Consider the following 21622-nt stretch of genomic DNA (forward strand, 5'->3'; position numbering starts at 1 on the left):
TTTTGTTTTTGTCTCTATTTCTTTTCTCTCTCTCTTTATACATACTTATTGTATTATATACTTACTGTATTATACACCCAATACCCGTTTGCGTACACGAACGAAGAGATTTATTGCAAAAGTTTGAAAAAGAAAATCACATCAGTTGTCAGCTTTTCTACATGCCTTTCTTCCATATTTTTTCTATCAACGGTGGTTCCTTCATTTATGAAACAAGAACAGTAATATAAAAATCACTCAATGAGAATAACCCTTAACTTTAAATAACCATTTGAATATCTCAAGAAAACTTGAAATTTTTATATTTCTTTTACACTTCACAAAAATTAGGAACTTTTCATAATACTTTTTAAAGTTAAGTAAATACATTGAATGAACACTTTCTATAAACTTTCAAATTAGGAATTTTCTAATAGAATAGTAAAATTTCAATGCAAAATTATTATTCTTTTTTACATTTGTAGACATTGAAATAACTTGAAGTTAGCAAAAATTAGGTACGCTTGGGATAAATACTTATGTGAACTCTAAAAGCAGGAATATTCAATTTTATAATAAAATAGTAAAACTAAAGAAGCAAAATTATGATTTTGTTTTACATTTTCTTGACTTCGCATTTTTTTAATTCAATAACTTGCAGATTCGCAAGGAACGTTTCATAAATCGTAAATGAGTAAACGTTTTTAATGAACAGTTTTTGTAAATATTAAAATCAAGAACATTCATTTTGAAGACATTAAATTTTTTATATAAGAACTTGCAGTTAGACAAAAAATAAGAATGTACAAATCTTTGTAAAATGAAGTAAACGCTTTGAATGCATGAACTTTTTGTAAACTCTAAATATTCAATTTTCTAAAAGAATAGTAACATTACTATTCAAAATTATCTTTTTTTTACATTTCTAGACATTTTAATAACAATTAAATACTTTTCATAACTGTTTTGATAGTTAAGTAATCATGTTGAAAAATCTATTTTTAACTCTTTTTTTTTTGGTATTGAAAGATTTAATTAAATATCATAGAAAAAAAGTATATAATTTTCTACAAATATTACAATAATAATGAATGAAAATATCGCTTTGCAAAATTAATTACAGACTTTCAATGATTACTCTACAAAAACTAGAAAATATTAATTACATAACATAATTGTAATGTAATATTAAAAAAATCGTACATCATATTGAAATATGCGAGTGTTTTACATTTTATAGACATTAAAGTTGTTTCCGTTTTGCAATAAATTCCTGAAATATTGTTACAAGATATATTTTACAAAAACTCTTATATCAGAATTGATGAATTATTCAAAAAAAATTGTGATGTAACCAAAAAAGTCAATGTAATGTTTTTGATCGCATATTTTGCTATTCAAAGTTGCAATTGAATAACACGCAGTTTCGTGAAAAAAAAATGCATGTGTTTTGCGATGTGATATTTGCATTTACATTCGACCGTTAATGAAAGTACAAAAACGAAAAACACAACCAGACTTGTAATAGAGAAATGTGACGAAACGAGAAATGCTCGAAAACAATATTTCGGAACATGTATGTACAATGTTGTAGTATTTTTTTTTGTTGTATTTATGAAATATTTGTCATACAAAAAATAACTTCATTTATCAAAGTAATCAACAAATTTCAATAGATTGTACAAGAATTACATTAAGTTTAAAATGTATATTACATTAAGATAAATCAATAGATTTTCTATAAACACAGCAATACCTTGTATAGTACCGGAATATTTAAAAACCGGATTAATCGAGGAACTAAAAGTAAATACAGGAACAAAAAAAAACGATCATTATTTGTATATAAAAGAAATAATTTATTGTTTTTTTAGAATTTATTTTTATTTTACTCAATTAAAATTTAGTTTGTATCGAAAAAAATCAAATTATAGTGAATCCGTGCTGATCGAAACCGCATTATACGAGGTATTTGTTTTTGTTTTTAATACTACAATTAAATAAAAATATTATTTTTTAGTAAACTTAGTTAAAAAAAATATTTGTTTGTAACAATTTTTCAAAGATTACTGTTTCTCAAAGAAATTCTTACATAATGAAGTAACCACTCGTGTAATCGTGTAATCGTTATAAAAAGTACTTGTTCTATCTCGTTCTACATCCCTTTGTACGCTTTTTATTCTACAACCGTTATCATTCTGCTTCTTGTATTTGAAATGCTGCGTTTTTTTCTTTGTTTATTATTATTACAATTACTTTTGTTTATTGTTCTTTTTTGTGTTATTGGAACCTGTTACATCTCCTAGACAGTAATGAACAATCAGAAAAGAAGTTTTCCGAAGCTGGCAGCACTCTCTGTAGTTGGGATTGAAGTATTTACTTGATGCCTTCCCTCTTAGAATCACATTAACACTATTTTTCAAGTGGATCCTGGATAATTTTTGTTTTTTTTTTTATTTTCTATATATTTATTGTTTTACTTTTATTTTCGTTTAAATAGTACTTTCACCCCTTTTCTACAACAGATCACGTCTTCTCTTTTGTGTGTGTATGTTTGATCATCATCTGTATATTTGAATTTGTTTGGATTTCATCGTTTTCTCATACATTTTTTTTTCAATAAAAACTCACATTAGATGGCTTTATACAATATTTGCTGCGTATTTGTTTGTACATATGTATATATTATATAAATTATTTAAAGACAAAGGTGAGTAATGGGTTAATGTTTTATTTTTGAAGCATTATACAAACTATTTTATTTTAAACGCAAATAACTTTTTTAAGGATAAAATATTATATTCGTCCTTGTAATTACAGTAATTAGGTCACTTTTGTGTTTCTCGTTTAATTATCGCCGTAAAAACAAGAATGATTTGCATAACGTTATTATGATTCATGAAAACGGATGAAAAAAAGAGGAATACACGTATCATGAACAGCATGAAATCCGGACTTTTTTGGACATGCTTATTTTAATCAAATGCAAACGCTTTGAAATGAGATTATTTAAAGTCCAAATTTCTTTTAAATTTTTTTTCACCGTACCGAAAAGTATTTTACTGCTTTGTAATTCAGCTAAAATCGATTTCGAACCTTGTATGAATAACGTCAATGTAATTCATGCAACTGAAATTAAAGCGAAACTTAATTTAATCCTTTGAAAATGGAGATTAACCCGTATCTAAATATGTTTTAAATCCAGTTGTTTTTTTCTTCTTTTTGTAAGTACAGCCATACTTCGTATTGCGCGGCTTCGAATAGTACGAAAAATTTCTATACAAACTAAATTTTGAATGAGCAAAACAAAAACGTTGTTGTTGTTGTTTTTATCATTTGATTATGTTAACATATGATGATTAAATTAGAATTCTCAAACATTTGACCGCTGTTCTGCGGTTTCGATTCGGGGCAATGGTGCGGTTTCCATCAAGGGAATAATAAACGAAAACCGCGTTCGTTGTTACATAATTGGAGATACTGACGTTCTGCTCTCTTGTTTCCAACGAAACCTCAAACCCTGCGCAAATCCGTGCTAATTAATGGGAGTTGCGTTTGTATTTAAACCAGTTTTCCTCCACCCTACCATTTCAATGCACAGAAACATCTATACAACAACAATTATTTTTAATGAAAGCTTTAATGAATTGATCGATTTTATCAATTCTAGGAAATGTTAAAAACTTTAACTCTATTAATTTAATGTACTGTGATCGGTTGACAAATATAATACTTTCAAAAACGATGTTGGGTGCTCGAATTGTTCGTTAACCGAATATTTAATTAAGAAGCATTAGCTCCTTAAAGTAATTTATTTGTTCGATATACGAATATGTATTATTAACTATACGTTAATTGATCAATCAATATATTAATAAATAATACATTAGTAATTGCAATTGGAAACTACTAAAAAAATGAATCAATTGTATAAAAAAAATGAATTTTATTTATTTTCATATGCTATAAAATTTCAAATAGTTGTCTAAATTCAGCCAATCAATAGACTACTACAAAAACTAAACAAAATCAATGAATCAATAGAAAATGTGAAACTTTTCTCATTCATTTCTATCAAATTTCAAATACTTATCTCAATTCTACAAATTATAATATATTGGAAACATAAATACTGCAACAATTCATATATTTTCTATGAATTTTCAAATAATTGATTTCATACATGAAAAATCATTAGATCAATAACTAAATTGATCTTAAATGAATGTATAAACATGTTAACATTAATTAATTTAATATAAAGGGTGTCCCAAAATTAACGCAAGATTTGAATTTGCCGCCATTTGTGCAGTAAAGTGTTGGCAACCCGAAAAAAAAACAATTTGACTAAAAACTGTGTTTTCTATTTTAATTTCAAATATTTGCCGTAATTTCACAATTTTAATGTATTAAAAGTATTGCTTTAACTATTAAATTCATTTGTAAACTTATGTAAAATTATTTAATTTCATATCTTTTTTATAAAATTTTGTGTCAACAAAATCAATGAATTTTATAGAAATAAAAACGTGAAATATATGTAATTTTATACATTTCATACATTTATTAAATTACAGATATTTATCTTAATTCTACAATTTTAATATATTAAACACATCAATAGAGCAACAATTAAATTCAATTGAAATCTACAACATAATTAAATGATTTTATACAAATAAACAAGTGAATATAATTTCATATATTTACTATAAAATTTGAAATAATTGTATTAATTCTACAAATGTTAATGTCTTAAAAATATAAATAGAGTAACAATTAAGTTAATTTGAAAACTACATATAAATACAATCATATGTAACAAAAAAAAAGACATAATTTCATATCTTTTCTATAAAATTTCAAATTATTCTACAAATTTATTGCATAATACAATTATAGCAACAATTCTATTGAATTTAAAACTACAAGAAAATTGTTTTAGAAAATGTGACCAGTCTTAGTTTCAAATATTTTCTATAAAATTTCAAATAGTTACTCCTAATTCTACAATTTTAATGAATCAAAAAAGTTACTTGTAAATTCAATTAAAAAATACAAGTATTTTATTTTCAATGTTAATACATAAAAGATCAATAAAGCAACAATTATATGAAATTCAAAACTACAAACAAATTTAACAATTGTATAAAATTTCATATCCTGTTCAGATACTTTCAAAGGATCAATAATAAATAAAAATGGGTTCATGTTTGTTCACGTATCAAAGGTATCGAGGCGTGAGCAATCCAACTCCCCAAACTATTCCATTATGTATTGGACGCTATTGAGCGGAAATTGAGGAAGAATAAAGTGCATATAGTTTTTTTTATTTGTGTGTGTGTCATTCGTTAATGTAATATACATTCACATCAATGCGAATGTTAGTTAGGTCTTTGATAGCGTCGAGTTGCAAATATCAGAATTTCGCTATGATTAATGTAGACTAATTAATCCGTATCGAATTGCACTCAATTTTCGTCAATAACAAATTTACAAGTAGATCAATCAACCGCTTCATATTATCACATCAATAGACAGATAATTTCGAATATACATTAATTAGTATGTTTATTAATACCATTCCACTGTTTTAGATATATTTTGTAACAATTTACATAAATAAACCATACTCAAATTTATGAATACTTCAGAACTATAAATACAATAATTTCTCAAATGTACACTGCATTACTTCCAACATTCATTCATTATATTTTAATTGTAATTTATATAAGCATTTCCCTAAATTTCAAGAAAAATTAAGAGCAAGAAACACTTGCTTTGTCTCATTTTATAGACTTTTGATAAAAAGAGTAAAATAATGAAGGAGAAATAAGAATTTATTATACATTTTAGCCATTGATATTTTTTTATAATTTTATGAGATTTTTTTATCATGAAAGTATTCAATAATTATCAGATTCATAATGATATACTTTCAAAGTAAATTTAAATAATTCATAATTATTATTTAATGACAATACTACATATAGATTCAGCAGATTCCTGAAAACTTAACATATTGAAAAGTTATGTAATAATTTACATTTTGGCAGATTGTAAATTAATATTTATGATTTCACAAATTGTTAAATGTTAAAATATTTTCAAAATTTATTGTCTAAATAAGAATTTTAACTGATAATAACAAATAGTTGTTTATAAACAAAAAAATTAGTAGATATATGAAACAAAAATTTGTTAAATTTTCTATAAGTTATTTTATTTTTAAAGGATAAAAAGTACTTCCACAAATTGATGATAAAATATTTTCAAAATGTGTTGTCCAAATTTTAACTTTAACTAAAAAATAGTAGTTTATAATCAAATAATTTAGTATACAGTAATAAAATTTAATTTTTATTGCTGAAAACTTGAAAACAAAAGCTAAATAAGTACATAATAGCTAATAAAGAACAAGGCGTTAACCGTTTTTTTTTTCTACGTAATTCTATTTCCATCTTTTCCAATTACGAGCTGCTCCCAATCCGTTCCGCAGTCTGCATCAATTTGAATAACGGCCTGTGCTCTAGCTGATGGCATGGCACATCATACGCCCTGTAGTTCTCCCTTTTAATTGATTTTCCGCCATTGGCTGCACCGAAAATCCATATAATTATTTACCAAGTGCATTATTTATGCTCTTCGGCTCTATAGACGAGCATTGAATGAAGGCAGCAGCGAAGCTACAACAACAAAAAGTAAATAAATATGGAAAAAAACATGTTTGTTTCCGTGTGGTTTCCATCCTGCGTGCTTTTGTCAAATTTACTGAATATTTATCGGAACCTTTCAACAAATACGCACACGTAAATTGACTATTTTCAACGTTAACCACAATAACACAAGTCTATTGTGTTTCGACAGTCATTATTTTGAATTATGTAACGATTTTCATTCTTCCTCCATCCGCATTGATGAAACTATTATTTTGTTTCGTGCCATCGCTTCTATTTTATACACCCACAAAAAATAGACTTTTGAAAATATTAATAATTTATATAATTTGAGAAAAAAAAAACAGTTTTTATGCAGAAATACACAAAATTATTTTGGACCAAATTAAATGTTTAATTAAAAATTTTAAACAAATAATGTTTATTTTTTAAACAAATCTAAATACAAACTAATAAAAATATACTCTATACAAAACCAAATTTAAATCAAAATTATAATCCGGTTAATTTCGTATATTTTGATATTTTATGGTTTTCTCAATAAATTTTCATATATTAATTTGTCTTGTACTAATTGAAAATGTGGATACAAATCCGAACAAACTAATATTTAAATTTTTACATGCAATTCAAGTCAAAATATCAACATTTTTAAGGAAATAAATATATTTTTGTTCACAAATAAATTCAATTTTCTTAAACCGGTTTTTCTAAATTTCAATACCGGTTTTTTATTTTTATTTTAAATGTTCCTAAATAATTGTTTGAGAATAAACGACAAACCATTGCTACAAGTTTAACTAATATTTTGAAATATCGGTATTAAATGTACACATCAATGCCTCGTATTGTGCGGATTCACTATAGTATGGTTTGAAAATATTGAGACATATTGATCAAAATATATATAAATACTAAACAATTAGTACACATAATTAATCGTTTTTGAGACTTGATTAAGCCGGTTTCAAACAGTACGGAATATTGTCGTAACCAATTACATGCATGCACTATGCGAGGTATTGCTGTATTATTATATGGGAAGTCGTAATTAAAGGTAAATATAATATGTTTTCTTTTTCTTCTTCTTTCATTGACCGCGTTTGGATGATTAAGATGAATGAAACATTGCTGTGCGAACGTAATTAACTTGAAAGCATTCATTATAATTAGCAGGATCACAGAGGAGAAGCGAATGTAATCTTTGACATTAAATGTTTTCCCCGTTTCCGACTCGCACAGAAGGCCCTTGACTGGAAGAGGCTAATAAAAAAAAAGATAAAAGAACAACATACCACTCTATCTTATGATCCGACAAAGCTATTAAGGTATATAGCCTCTTCATCTGTTAGTTGACTTTATCATCATCATGATACTGCCATTCTCCAATGTAAATTTAACATGTTCAGGAGCGGATTTAGTCATGGTCTATTTGGACAGTAGCTCGGAGACCCGTTCAATCAAAGGGCCCTCACCACAGACAAAAAAATAAAATAAAAACAACTAAGACAAATTTTGGATAAATTGGATAGAACCAACAGGTCGAGGGCCCCCAAACGATGTTAGTCGAAAGCCCTCAAACAGTCTTAGTTAAGGGTGCTCGAACAGTACATGGGCCCCAAATATTTCCTTCTAAACGCCCCCAAATAATAAATAACATAAGGGCCCTAACCAGTATTAGTTGAGGTCCCCCAAATAATGTTAGTCGAGTGCCCCAAACAGTGTTAGCCCTGGACCCCAAAAGTGAATGGTCCGCCCCTGAACATATTTCTCTCTTGCCGAAATAGAAGACCCGAGTAGTTTTAGTGATGAGCGTGTACATACTTGACAAATCCCTTATATAGATAGACCCAATTTAGTACGCTAGTTTGGATGCAAAATCCTGCTAGCCATTTAAATGACGTTTGTTTGCTAATATACCAACAGATAAGAAAAAATGTAGTTTAAACCTTAGAGGTAAGAACCCTGAACTGAGTAAAACTAACGATAAACAGTGTTGTCTATGCTTAACTAGTGTGTTTTCACTTGTGTCTTGTCCCACCTGTGGTATTTACAGCTTCTTACACTATGAAAAGCGTCTGTGGTGTGTGTTTTCTGCTCTCTATATCTATCTCTTCTTTGTTCACTAAATCCAATAACGATTTAATTAACACGAACACTTAACGAACGTTAACAAAATTATGTTGTATCTAATTTTGTAATTTGTTTGTAAAGATCCACACTCCATCGACGACACGACGATCGAGGCCTAGACTGAACTCGGCAATCTTCACGTCGTACAGCGGTCCGGGCTTCGACTCCAAAGAGTTCTTGCGTCGTCATGGATCCCAATCAAAATTGTGCAGGAAAGCGCGGAGCGTGGACAACATCTCTTTGGAGGATAACAAGCATTTCGGACTACCGATGCTTTCCATATCAGGGCCGAGTCCACCGGAGGACGAAGAGGATATGGCCGAAACGGATCAATTCATCCGAAGTGATTTGTAAAAAAAACAACAACATATTAATATAAAGTCAATTCACTTTACATATTCCGTGCACAATTTCTAATGGAAAGGGACCACACGAACTCTTTGTCTAGCAAAAAAAAATAACTTTTATCCCTAAATCTCGACCATTTCATATATACGTATAGATATGTAAACATCTTGATTTTCAGTGCTTAGTTTTCTACTACATCTTCTGTTTAGTATAAGTGACTTTGTGCCAATACAAAAAAAAACAAGAACAATTTTGAGCATTACTCTTTCAGTTGCATACTTTCTTGGGTAAACATCCAATATAAACTTCTTCGCAAATTACTTATTATAATAATAATAAAATCAATCACGAAATGAGATTGTTGATTAACCAGAAAACGACTGGAGATTCTAACCAAAAATAATTTGTAATATAGCTTTAATTACCTTAAGATCTAAACAAAAAAAATCTTATATGTATAATGTACTTTAGCGTTGTATGATAATTTTGATTAGGATTTTAGGCAACATTTACCACGAATCAGAACGATATCGTTTAGTCAATTATGTAACGAGAAATTAAATTGTAAACTCCTTTTAGTTCGGTTAAAATGTATTTATGGTCCAACATGTATCTGCGAGAAGAAAAAAAAAACATATATCAATAATATTTACTCTATACTACATAATTTTAAGACTACATGTATCTACTGTAATATTTTTATTTAATCATAAATCACTGTGCATGTATTAACTAACTTAACTAACTAAACTTACTAAAAACAAGTAATATACAACTTTGTATCACTTTGCTCAAGAAAGAAATTGAGACGAAAGGCAAAACACGTTGGCTAAAATCTATCACTAAAATTTATCAAAAAAAAAAAGCAAAGTATTTGAAAGTAACAAGCTAATCAAAATTGTCTTGGAAAACATTTAGAGCATCTTTAGTAATCATAATTTTTAGACATTTCGAAGGCAATGAAGTAGATGGATTTTTTTGTTTTCGTATTCATTTCGAGGAAGATAAGAACACACCAAATTATTGGGTCCAATTATACAAAAGAGAAAAAAATGCGGATTTGTTATGATATATCAATTTAGAAGACGTTGAAATGAATCAACAGAGGAGTTTCTTTTTTTCAATATAGAAATGAAAAATATTGTATGAAAGAAATCTTAATTGGAGCTCCTCTTGTGATTCTTTCTCTAATATTCTAACACTTTAGGTTGAGGGACGGAACGACGATTTTTAAGATACGAAGGGTAAACTGAGAGCTTGTGTTTTAATGTTACTGTGATTCTAATAATGCCTTCTACGACTCATACATGAAATTAATTCATTTATCTCTAGCCATATCCTATCGTAAACTTGTAAATTTGCTGTATATATATAAGATATGATATGAAACATTATCACGTATTTCTTTGTGTATTGCAATAAACTCTAATGACTATGACTATATTTCTTTTATCATTAAACCCATCTAACCTTATGCAAGTTACCTTACTTTTCGAACCATTAGACGATAAGATACACCCCAATGTATGGACCTAATTTATTTAATTATTGCATAATAACAAGTCAAGAAATGTTGCGTAATTGTATTATGCATTACATTCAGCTCCAAATTATATAACAATCGTTAATAAAAGAGTTCTAATATTTCTCGAGAAGCAAATTTACAGTTACAGTTTGACTTCAAGAACAGATTTGTATTAATTTCACAGATCTTACTTATGCTGCTATGCAATAATGATTGGGCTTGTTTGAAAAGTGAGATTTTCAGCATTAATTTGTGTAGTTGTGGTTGTTGAGTTATATAAGAAAATGTAACGATAGAGAAAAATTGTTTCTCATTAAAGATATTTCTGCAATCAAACATACTAGAGGTATATATTTGGTTGCCTACGATAGTTAAATTATTAGAACAAATTTTCGGTAATTTTCAGGACTTTTCAAAATCGAAATATCAACGCTAGAATCTTTTCAGCAGACTCATTCGAAAAGTGACGGTTTCCAGTTTATGAGTCTCATTGTATTATGTAAATATCCTGAGTGTTTATTCTGAAATTAATGAAAAAGAGCAGATATTAATTTTCATCATCGACAACTTTAAGTTTGCATGTAGCAAATGCTCGGATTTCAGCATACATCTGCTAGTAAGATCGGTGAGATTTTCTGCATTAATTTGAGTATTCGATTAGCTAATTATTACATGTGTGATTAGCAATTTATGATAAACTGGAAACATCGAAAATTGTTGTTTCGTAATGAAAATTATCTAACTTTTCTTACATTATACATTCTGTAAGTGTGACGCCCTTCCTACTCAATAATAAAATGTAAAAAAAGTTCCATAACTTTTGAGTAATTAAATAAAAAACACGAAAAATATGAAAACTTGTTACAACATTACATTGATTATATAGCGAGTTAAGCAATGCATACTTTCTAATGCAAGAATAAGATGCGAAAAAGTGCTTTATTTAGAAAATTTCTACCAATTTGTGATTTTAACAAAATTTCGGTAATTTTTAGGACCTTTCAAAATCGAAATATCGATTCTAGAACTTTTTCAACGCGCTCATTCGAAAGGTCGCACTTTCCAGTTTAAGATTCTTGTTATTTCTTGTCTTTCAATTTTGACACTTTTAGCAGCATTTAGTAGGCAACTGCATGTAGTAGGCATTGTATGTGTTATGATATAAATTAATAATATCGAAAAATAAAACGAAACAGAGTCAAACCCATATTATATTTGGCTATTGCATCTACAACTAAAAATAAGCAACGAGTGTATTAGTCTCTGCAACCAAAAACAAGCAATGAGAATATTTGGTTGCCTATAATAGTATAGTAGGGGTCTATATCGCAAGCCCGACAACCGAAAGACTGTCTATTGAAAGCCCGACGTTCGAAATCCCGACAGTATCTTTTATTATTATAATTTCTACAATGACATTTTTAAATTATTGTACTATATGTTAATAGGTACGACGGATACTGAAAAAAATATTTTTAAGACCTAGGTCGATGACTTTTTTGCCCGATTATTAATTGTTGTTATATATTCTTAATTACAATAAATAATATTAATTATTATTGTATTTTTTTTTTCGTTGACTTATTCATTATAAAATTTAAGAATAAGAAATATTCTATAATAAAATTAGTTTATGTTATTAACAATAAATAACAACAATTAATAATCTTATTAAGTTTTAGATTGTCGGGATTTCGAACATCGAGATTTCGATAGACGGGATTTCGGTTGTCGGCCTTGCGATTGCCACCGTATAGTAGAGTAAGAGAAAAGTTATTACCTAAACATTTATTATATAACGAGCTGTGTTAACGCTTGCCTTTACATGATAATACAATAAATTGTAAAATAGTTATCATACTGCGATTGTAATAAAATCTCAGGTTAATTTTGCAATAATTTCACAAATTTTCAGAGAAGTTCGAAATCGAAATATCAATGATACAACGTTTTCAGCGCATCCATTCAAAAGGTGTCAGTCTTCTGTTTACTTGGAATTACATAATTATCTTGTGTGAAATTAAATATAACGTGAAGATGGTGCAACTTCAACTTCTACACTCTTAACAGCTCGTAGCAAACACAAAGATGCAGTGCACTCGTTATTAAGCATTCAAAAGCTTGTAGTTTTCTGTGTACCATTTAAGTATTTTTTTTTTGTCTTAATAACTGTTTGTAATCGTTAGGTATAAAGGAGGAAAAAGAAAGAGAAGAAGCTAATTATCCTAATATTTTTATTTATTATATATAATCCTATACAATCAGTTTTATACATATGTTTGTTTCTTGTGAAGATCAATGGGATACTCAGAAACACAGTGAACAAATAACATTTAGATTCATGCTACATCTTCGAGCAGGAACCGCATCGACATCGTCTCATAATAATATAATAATCAATATAAAATATACACAGTGTAGTCATCTTAAAAACTTAAAACAAAAGTAATCCGTGATGGCAATTACAATTAGAATATAACGCATAAGGAGGAAACATTTATAATAAATAACAAAATTTTGATTCATCTCGCATACATAAAATTCTTTGCAACAGTTTTTTTTAAATCATTCATTTTTTCTTTCTTTTTTTTTTCTTCTTCTCAAGTAAACAAAATATATAGATCAAATTTTTAAAAATAAATAAATACGCTTATAATTTGAATGCAAATTTTTGGTGTACAACATTCATAACAATTAGAGATTGGAAATTTTATTTTATTTTTTTCTTGTATTTTTGTTTTCCATTGAATCCGTTCATAATTTATCAAAATTCAATCACAACTTCAATTCCCAAATTACGATGTGGGCGTCATTGTTGTTGGCCCCGTGAGGATTGGTAGCGAGATGCTTTCCTTTGTCTGCTGGACAGCAGGGTTGTCTCCAGTTCACGTAACCCTTTCCTCCCATCAGAGTGATGATCGTCCTCCTAGTGTCCACTTGATGGTTGTTCCTAGCTATCGTCTTCGTATTGTTATTGGTGCATTTAAGATTGGTTACAGCCTGAACGGATTCTACGGCTTCTGCGACTCCGTTCAGTTGTCTACTGGCATTCGAATTGTTCCTCGAAACGCTACGTCCTAAGTTCCTAATAGCCATGCTCTCCTCGCTTCCAGATGAAGTGTACAGACTTGAACTCCTAGAGTCTACGGACCAGTTGGATAAGTCCAACGATCTGGGTCTGCTCACTTTCATCTTCAGCCTTCTGTCCAGAGTGCTAACTTTAGCTGGTATAGCTGCCAACTCTGGGTCGCTCCTCCTCAAACTCTCGTAAACCGGATCGGTTATATGCTCATCCACTTCGTAGTCTTTAACGTACATCAGTTCACCGTAGAGGCCGTAAACGTCGCAAGTATCACCGGAACCTTGCGAAGAAGTGGTCGAAGTGGAGAACTTTGATCCACCATTACCTAAGCCTCTAGGTAATGTCTTGGATAATCTTAACTCGCTATCTTTGGATCTTCGTCGTCTGATAACCACCGGACTGTTGGTCAGATGGTGGCGCAACTTCGCCGTAACGCTGTTCACCGAAGAGTCCGAAAGCTGCTTCTCCATTTTAGGCCTCTCCAGTTTTTCGACGTCATGTTCCGTTTCTAATTCCTTTATTTTGCAATTTACATAATTCTTTGGTTGAAGAGCTAGAAGAAACGAAATGGGGCCGAAATGCGCGTGATACGAGATGTTCACGCGACCGCTGATTATTGGTACGCCCTCCAATCTGGGCAACGGAATGGTCAAGCTTATACCAACATTGGTTCCCACCCACAGAAGACCTTTGCAAGCCAACAAAGCAGTAACGTTGACCTTAGACCTGTTGTTATTCATGCAATCGTTCGACGATGATCCGCTCGTTGTCACCCTCATAACATTCGAAGCGATATTTATATCCTGCAGATGCTTGAAAGTCTCCGTGTGGTACAAACAGATGGTGCTGGAGTTCTTCAACGAAATCCACAAACCTATCCCGCTGTGCGCCATCAAATTCACATTACCCACGTGCTCGTGCTGAATGCTAAAGTCCTTCTGCACTTCCCCAGTCAATCCATTCAGGACGCAAACTTTCTTGCCGCAAGCCGCGTACATGCACATATTTATTGGTAGCAAACTTGATACCGGATCGGAGCCCAAACTTCTTAATTGCGGATCCTTCAAAATCCACGTTCCATCAATCGGATTCCTCCTATATATCAGCAACATTCCATTTCCAAGCGCGACGAAGACATTGTCGCAGTGGTATTTGATTTGCACAATGACATCAGGGACACTGCTGCTGCCGATCTGCTGCTCCTTTTCCGGTTCGTCCGCAGCGTATAGCAGAATTTTCCTGCTCCCCGTTCCCATCCAAACCGAATCTCCGGCCAAAGCGGAACTGGGCTGAGATATACCCTTCACGTATTCCATCGCAGTCACCTGCGTTTCTACCAACGAGAAGAAATTTATTTCCCGAAGAGATCCAGCCTGTTGTTGGTGCTGGACCATCACCGATATATGTGAACTGGCTCCGTCCGTCGTGCAGACCCACAGATAGTTCTGAGTTTTGTAACGTCTGCGCGTCGTTTTTGGAGCGTTGATCGTGTAATAACATCCGCAGCGCACCTGAAAAATAACATTTATTAATTACCAACAATAAGATTTTGATTATTTCGTTCGTGTAATGTAAGAGTACTTACTTCGCTTTCATGCTGGGATTTGTAAACTGGCTGAGATTTGACGAACAGCGGCATTTTGGTACTGGGCCTCTGCTCCTGCTCGGGCACTTCCCAAGCCGGAGAGTTGCTAGGATCCAAAGCCAACTGCGCTAATCTCAGCTCTGTTATCCACTCCTTCTTCACATTCGGACTGTCCGTCTGGAAAGTGAACACTTCTTCTTTACCCTTGGACTTGGCGACCAGCTGCAAACAGCAGGAATCCATCCAAGCCATCTCTTCGTCCTTGTGCTGTATCGAACTTTGTATCTGGTGCAGTATCTTCTTGGTGTTCTCAACGCTAAGCTCCTTGTAGTTGCCGCGGAGCGTGCCGACCAAATCCGAAATACGAGACATCACCTCGTAATCGTGCATCAGATTTCCCATCTCCGTGCATATATTGTCTGCCTGGGGTTGGGTTCCCTCAAACGAAGCATTCGATTTCAGACTTCCACTTTTATTGGCTCCGGCCGTCAATATCCGACTTAAGGTCGGAGAAGCACTGGTATCTTGGATTTCTATATCCGAGACGGGGAACATCCACTTCAAGTTCAATCTCTCGCTGACACCGAAATCGTCGGACGATCTCGGAGAAACCGCAACGCATACCACCAGATCGTTCAGCAGCAGGAGACGACGACTTTTCGCCTTCGTTATTAATCCGCACTGGTTAAATTCTAATTGGGTAACGTTGTCTTCCCTCAGGAGGTACCTGTTACCATCGCACAAGGGCCTCGAGGAGAATTTACCGCTGATATGTCGGAGCATCTCTTTGAAAGCCTGGAACTGCTCGGCTTCTCGTTTCCTCTCGTTCAACATCTCAGCCAAGGATTCCAACTGCGTCAAAGCTAGCTGAAGACTCATACGATCGTGATGTCCTTGCGGCGTGTGCTTTAATAAATCCTGCAAACCAATTGAAATTTGTAACTAATTCATAAACATAACAAAAACTAATTACCTGTAGGAATAGGATAAATTGCGGGAAGCGCTGCACCGGTTTCACCATCAACCCAAAAAAGGATAGCCTGTCGTGAGAACTTATCTGCTTTACCTGAATAAATAAAAAAAAATAATTTATAAATATATACATTATATTTGAGTTGCAAAACTTTACCTTAAAGAAATCGGCTAGTGCAGATTTTCTTTTGGCTTCCATTTTGGCGAGATCCATGGCCACGGAGAAGTTGTTGATGAAACCGCTGTAAATGTCGAGGACGATGGATTTGGAAAACGATGCGAAGAAGACATCCCCGATCTTCTCGTCGCGGTCCCAGTTACGGACACTTTCTGCCAGAGCAACTCGGAATAATGTATGGCACTGTAGTATCTCCGGCAGGCGATGGAAGAGCGTTGAGATCTTCGAGGCGCTCAATATTGGCGGACTGCTCTCCTCTAAAGGTTTCTTGTAATCCTGTTTAAATAAATTGTTAATTCATGCTTTTTTTTAGTGTATTTTTTTTTTAATATTTACATTGACCAGTCTGTGTAATGTGGCCACGTAGGAATTTTCACTGTGGATAATAGCGGCGACAATCATTCTTCGTTTCAGCTGCTGCGGTGTCAAATCTGATGGAGCCGTGGGCAGGGTGGGTGGCATCAGACGTCTCTGCTGCGGAGTGCAGTTTAAGAATTGGGATTCTTCTTCCACCTCTGGAAGAAGAGGCATCTGCTTGTTGCTGGTGCTGCTTGGATTGCGGGTCGGTGATTCCGAACCCGTAGTTTCGATATCGTACTGATGGGTCGAGCCGCGCCGCATGCTGAACCATCTGGACAACCTACCCTGATTCGCGGCATTTTGAGGCGAAGTGTCTCCAGGTATATTGCTGTCAAGAGAAAGCCTTGGTCCTCCACCAGAACCTCCGCTGCCACGCAGCTTATCGCAGAAAGTCCTAGCTTTGCTCAAAGTATTACGAATTTGTCCATTGCTTCTGAAAGAAAAATACGTAAAAATATACCCAACTAAACCAAAAATTAATATTCCGAGAGGAACTTTGTTCATATTACAATATGATTACGTGACGGTAATGGCAATTAGGCTTACCGGGAAATGGATGTGCCGCTGCGTTCACTCTCTTCATCGGAGGAGAGATCTGGGTCAGACCCTGAGCACCAGCTGTCCTCCGAGCTGCGCTGAGATGCGGAATGTTGGAGAGTTCTGGTGTGGACCAAAGGAGGAACCATCCTTCTCTCACATGCCGGTTCTTCCCAGACGCCGGAACGAACTCGTGGCTCATCTAAATCGAACAAAAAAAAACATACATTATTAGCAAATTTATATTACAAATCTATTACTAATTTATATTAGACACATTTTTTAAAGCATTTTATATTAAAGTATTAAATCTTTTCATAAGTAGGTTGAAATAAATAATACTTGTCCAGGTTTAATGTCAGAGAAATAATTTCAATTTTTATATATCATTCAGTAGACAATTCCATACAAATCGAATTCAATTCAGGGATTATTATAAAAATATCATTCTTCGGACTGTCCGTCTGGAAATCAAATCACTAATGTGATTCTAAATCAATAAGTTTCTTTTTATTTGAAACCATGAAAAAAGTTTTCAGATAATCCTTTAGAATTTGCTTGTTTAATATGTGATTCGTTAAAAGAATACAGAAAGTTTTCGACTTACGACCATTCGCAAATACGACGAAAAAATCCATAAAAAAAAGACAAGCAACAGCTGTTAATTTTCATGCAAATGTCAATGCAAATGCAAATCGACTTACGACATTTTCGACTTACGTCCAAAGTTTTAGAACTCGAACTAGCAAGTCTATTTAAAATTCTTAAGTTATTTACGTAATTTTAAATTTGTAAATCTCAAAAAAAAATCTATTCGTAATTTATAAGAAAAAATAGGAGTAAATTCTTCTATTATTAATAAATTGAGAACTATATATTTTACAAATAAGAACAGAAATCTATACATTATCAATAATGGTGAAAATTTCTAAGTATTTAAATAAAATCGATTTTCGCGTGTGATTATATAAAGTATTCCCACAGATCATTAATTATAATAAGTAGAGAAGCTGAGAGGAATGAAGTAGACACGAAGGAATACGCAATACGAAAAGTATGGTAAGCTTCTGACGCAAGTCGCAACCTCCTACAATCTCTCTACTTCTATATTTGATATTTATATGCACGCTTACATACATATATATAGAATTACAGAGTTATCCTAATTGTGCCCGTAAATGGTATTCCTGTGGATTTCTCGTTGTTTATTGTCCACCTCCGACAACCTCACCGCGATCCGTGACTTCGAGCGCAAACTCTTTTATGTTTTAATTACCATTGGGAGCATGAGCATTTCCCTCCGTCGTCGGTGGGATAGGATGCAATTAAAAACTTTAACGATTCAATAAAAATTGTTCAGGCCCGATTAAACCCGACCATAGACACGGTCGTCGGCGAACTTACAATGGAAATCGCACTTAAAAATCTATTAATATTATTTATTGTCCCAGTCCCACTTACCACAAGGAAAATCTCTGCACCGAAGCACGTAAACTCTATTTGTGCCAGCGAATTCACACCTCAAACGCAAGGAATGCCATCAAAGTATTTACTTATGATTAGATAAGTTTCCGCTGAGACGAAATACTGGTGCTTCTTCTTGCAAAAGTATGGGGGGGGAGGAAGATGAGAATAACATACATTATTCATGCGGTCACCGGTTCTATTACGTAATCCCCCAAAGACGAGGGAAGCGACGCGAAAGAAAAACTTAAGTTTCCGAGATCAAACGAAAAAAGAAAACAGCGCACGAGGATTATCTACTCAAATAACTACCCTTTCTTCTCGTCACGTAATGCTCGTTTAACGATGTTGCAAAACATCGGGCAATTTCGTTAAGAATTGTAACGTAATTGCAACGAATGTTTGCACGTAAACTATAATTAAAAATGAATTAAGATTCTTATAACATTCGCAATGCAATTTAATTAGTTCGCGTTGCGAAATCATGTAATTGATCATTTTTGCAAACAAACAAAATGTTACATTAATATAAAATTGTTAAGTATCATAATTATAAAATTAGACCATGAATTACCATGGATACTAAAAAGAATGTTTATTGTCTCACACCATTTTGGTGCTTATCGGTAACAATAATAATGTTACCTTGGATACTGCACCCTAGTCTTGGTTCAGATCAAAATTCCGACAATTAAAATCCCGAAATTCGAAATCTCGACAACCATAATCCCGACAGTAAAACAAAAGATGAGCGTTATTACTTACTGAATAACAAAACAGAACGTCGATATTCTATTATTTAGAGTAAAACTTGTGGTTTTTGATATTATCAGAACTTTGATAATGTTTCAGTGTCAGGATTTGTGTATCACCAATAAATTTACTTAATATCATTTTATTGATAGATTGTAGTAAATAAAGTTGATATTATAAAAAATAATACATATAACGTACATTGAGTATAACAGTTAACTGATACAAAACTAATATGTAATAATACATTGTTAGCTAACACGAAACTAATATGTAACCATGACCATATAATATCTAGTAACCTTTGAATGTAATAAAATTATATATATATAAATCTCGCGTTCGATCGAATTTATAACTGGTTTCGTATGCAGTACAATAACGATGTTCGTATCAAGTTTTTCCTGATATAAATCTTACACCGCGCGCAACAATGTAAAATTAAATAAGATATTTTGTTTAAATTACGTAAGTAACCATATTTAATTTCGTGGACGTGATTTTTTTTTTACTATCTGATATTCTTGATTTTTTTATTTGTCGGAAAATATGTTAGCTTTCCACTTTCTAGTCACAATTTGTTAAGTAATAGCAGCATGTGAGGTTACGTAGACGATTTGCAAACAATTCGCATTGCTAAATAAACAAAAACGTAAGTTAAGAAATATGTTTTTTTTTTGTTTAAAATAAAAATGTTCATATAATAGAAGATGTATGCGGTAACGCGGATTTTGTTTCGCGTTAGGACGGACTCGTTTTCCATTGATTCAGGGGCATCACTATGGCAACCGAAGGAGTCCTCTTCCGCAGCGGACGATTCCAGTTGCCAGGATTAAATAAAGTAAAATTAATATCCACCGCTCGTTATTGTAATATACATTCCAAATCCGAATTTACTAACTTAGATATTTCATTATAAAGTTTCTTTAACATTTGGGCCTAACATATTTCAATAATGTGGCAATCTTCTAAATTAAGAACTTTAGTCACAATGTCGGCCCTCATTTTTTTAGGGCCCACGATAATTTTTATGACCCACGATATTTTTTTACAAAATAAATGTAATTGGGATTCAAGACTACATATTTTGTTTTAAAGTTAAGTGTTGCCTTGGGCCCACATCAAATTTGTTCAATAATTTTGATTTTATGTAACTAATGTGGCAATAAGTAAATATTTTCACAAGAATGAGACGCTCCCATGTTAAAAACGCGCCTTAATTTTGAGGTGAGAAATTTGAAAATAAAAAATGTAATCTACATTTACTGTAAGATGCAATCAGTTTTCAGACCCCATTTGCTTCAAAAAAGGATGAGATACGGTAATATTTGATAAATTTGTATAATTCACACTTATATTCAAATCTTGAAAATAAATTCTTTAGGGCCCACGAGAATATTAAGAATCTACGAGATTTTTTAGGGCCCACAAAAAAATTAACCTACGAGAATTTCGAGAACTCATGAAAAAAATGTTGTAATTAAGTTACACATGCAGCAATAAATATTTGATACTTTTTCACACGTTTTTTTTTTAATACTTCAACTCAATTGATAGAAGACCACATCTTTCTCATAAATATTCAATTCGAGTTGTGGTGGTACCTTTTTTCCTGCACACTATGTTCGCGTGGAATTGAATCAATACATGAAAATACTCGAGAGTTTGTGGAAAGAAAACTGTGGCGGAGAAACGGTATTTGAATTCACCGAATTTAATCAAGCCACCGATATTTTTTGTATCCCGTTGAAGTCTCACGAAAAAAATTGTATTATCACTCAATCTCTCTCGAGATATTTATCCAATTTATTATTATTATTTTCACGCCCACGCAATGCTTTGAAAACTTATTTCTTTCGCGCAAAACGAACACTTCACAACTTATATAATAAACTCTAGCGAATCCTAAAATGAAGTGAAACAAGACATTTCACAAAAATTGAATTTGGTTTAGGTGAAATTACGTTTCTCGCTTTTATATTTCTTTATTCCTTCCGAAAAAAAAAAGAGAAAACTGCAACGCGCT

The 21622-nt window shown here is 32.1% G+C and overlaps 2 protein-coding genes across 9 annotated transcripts in view; one reads left to right on the top strand and one right to left on the bottom strand.

The window, feature by feature from the left end:
- LOC108564579 (fibronectin type III domain-containing protein 4) overlaps positions 1 to 10005 on the top strand; it is a 42756-nt gene extending 32751 nt beyond the window's left edge. For 4 of the 5 annotated variants that reach the window (XM_017923678.1, XM_017923691.1, XM_017923699.1 and 1 more), the window contains one exon: positions 8874 to 10005. In XM_017923678.1, the coding sequence (XP_017779167.1) occupies positions 8874 to 9146 (273 nt within the window). In that variant the 3' untranslated portion in view covers positions 9147 to 10005. The remainder of the gene's footprint in view (positions 1 to 8873) is intronic. The other variant, XM_017923705.1, reaches the window with a different exon arrangement.
- Positions 10006 to 12891: 2886 nt separating this feature from the next.
- The window catches only part of LOC108564560 (rho guanine nucleotide exchange factor 10-like protein), a 183705-nt gene continuing 174974 nt past the window's right edge, over positions 12892 to 21622 (bottom strand). For 3 of the 4 annotated variants that reach the window (XM_017923664.1, XM_017923644.1, XM_017923649.1), the window contains 6 exons: positions 17389 to 17581; positions 16819 to 17275; positions 16462 to 16758; positions 16306 to 16398; positions 15333 to 16250; positions 12892 to 15258 (listed from right to left, as the gene is read on the bottom strand). In XM_017923664.1, coding sequence (XP_017779153.1) covers positions 13441 to 15258; positions 15333 to 16250; positions 16306 to 16398; positions 16462 to 16758; positions 16819 to 17275; positions 17389 to 17581 — 3776 coding nt within the window. In that variant the 3' untranslated portion in view covers positions 12892 to 13440. The remainder of the gene's footprint in view (positions 15259 to 15332; positions 16251 to 16305; positions 16399 to 16461; positions 16759 to 16818; positions 17276 to 17388; positions 17582 to 21622) is intronic. The other variant, XM_017923655.1, reaches the window with a different exon arrangement.

This window comes from Nicrophorus vespilloides, unplaced genomic scaffold, assembly GCF_001412225.1.
Source record: "Nicrophorus vespilloides isolate i.1.1-1 unplaced genomic scaffold, Nicve_v1.0, whole genome shotgun sequence".
NCBI lineage: Eukaryota > Metazoa > Arthropoda > Insecta > Coleoptera > Silphidae > Nicrophorus > Nicrophorus vespilloides.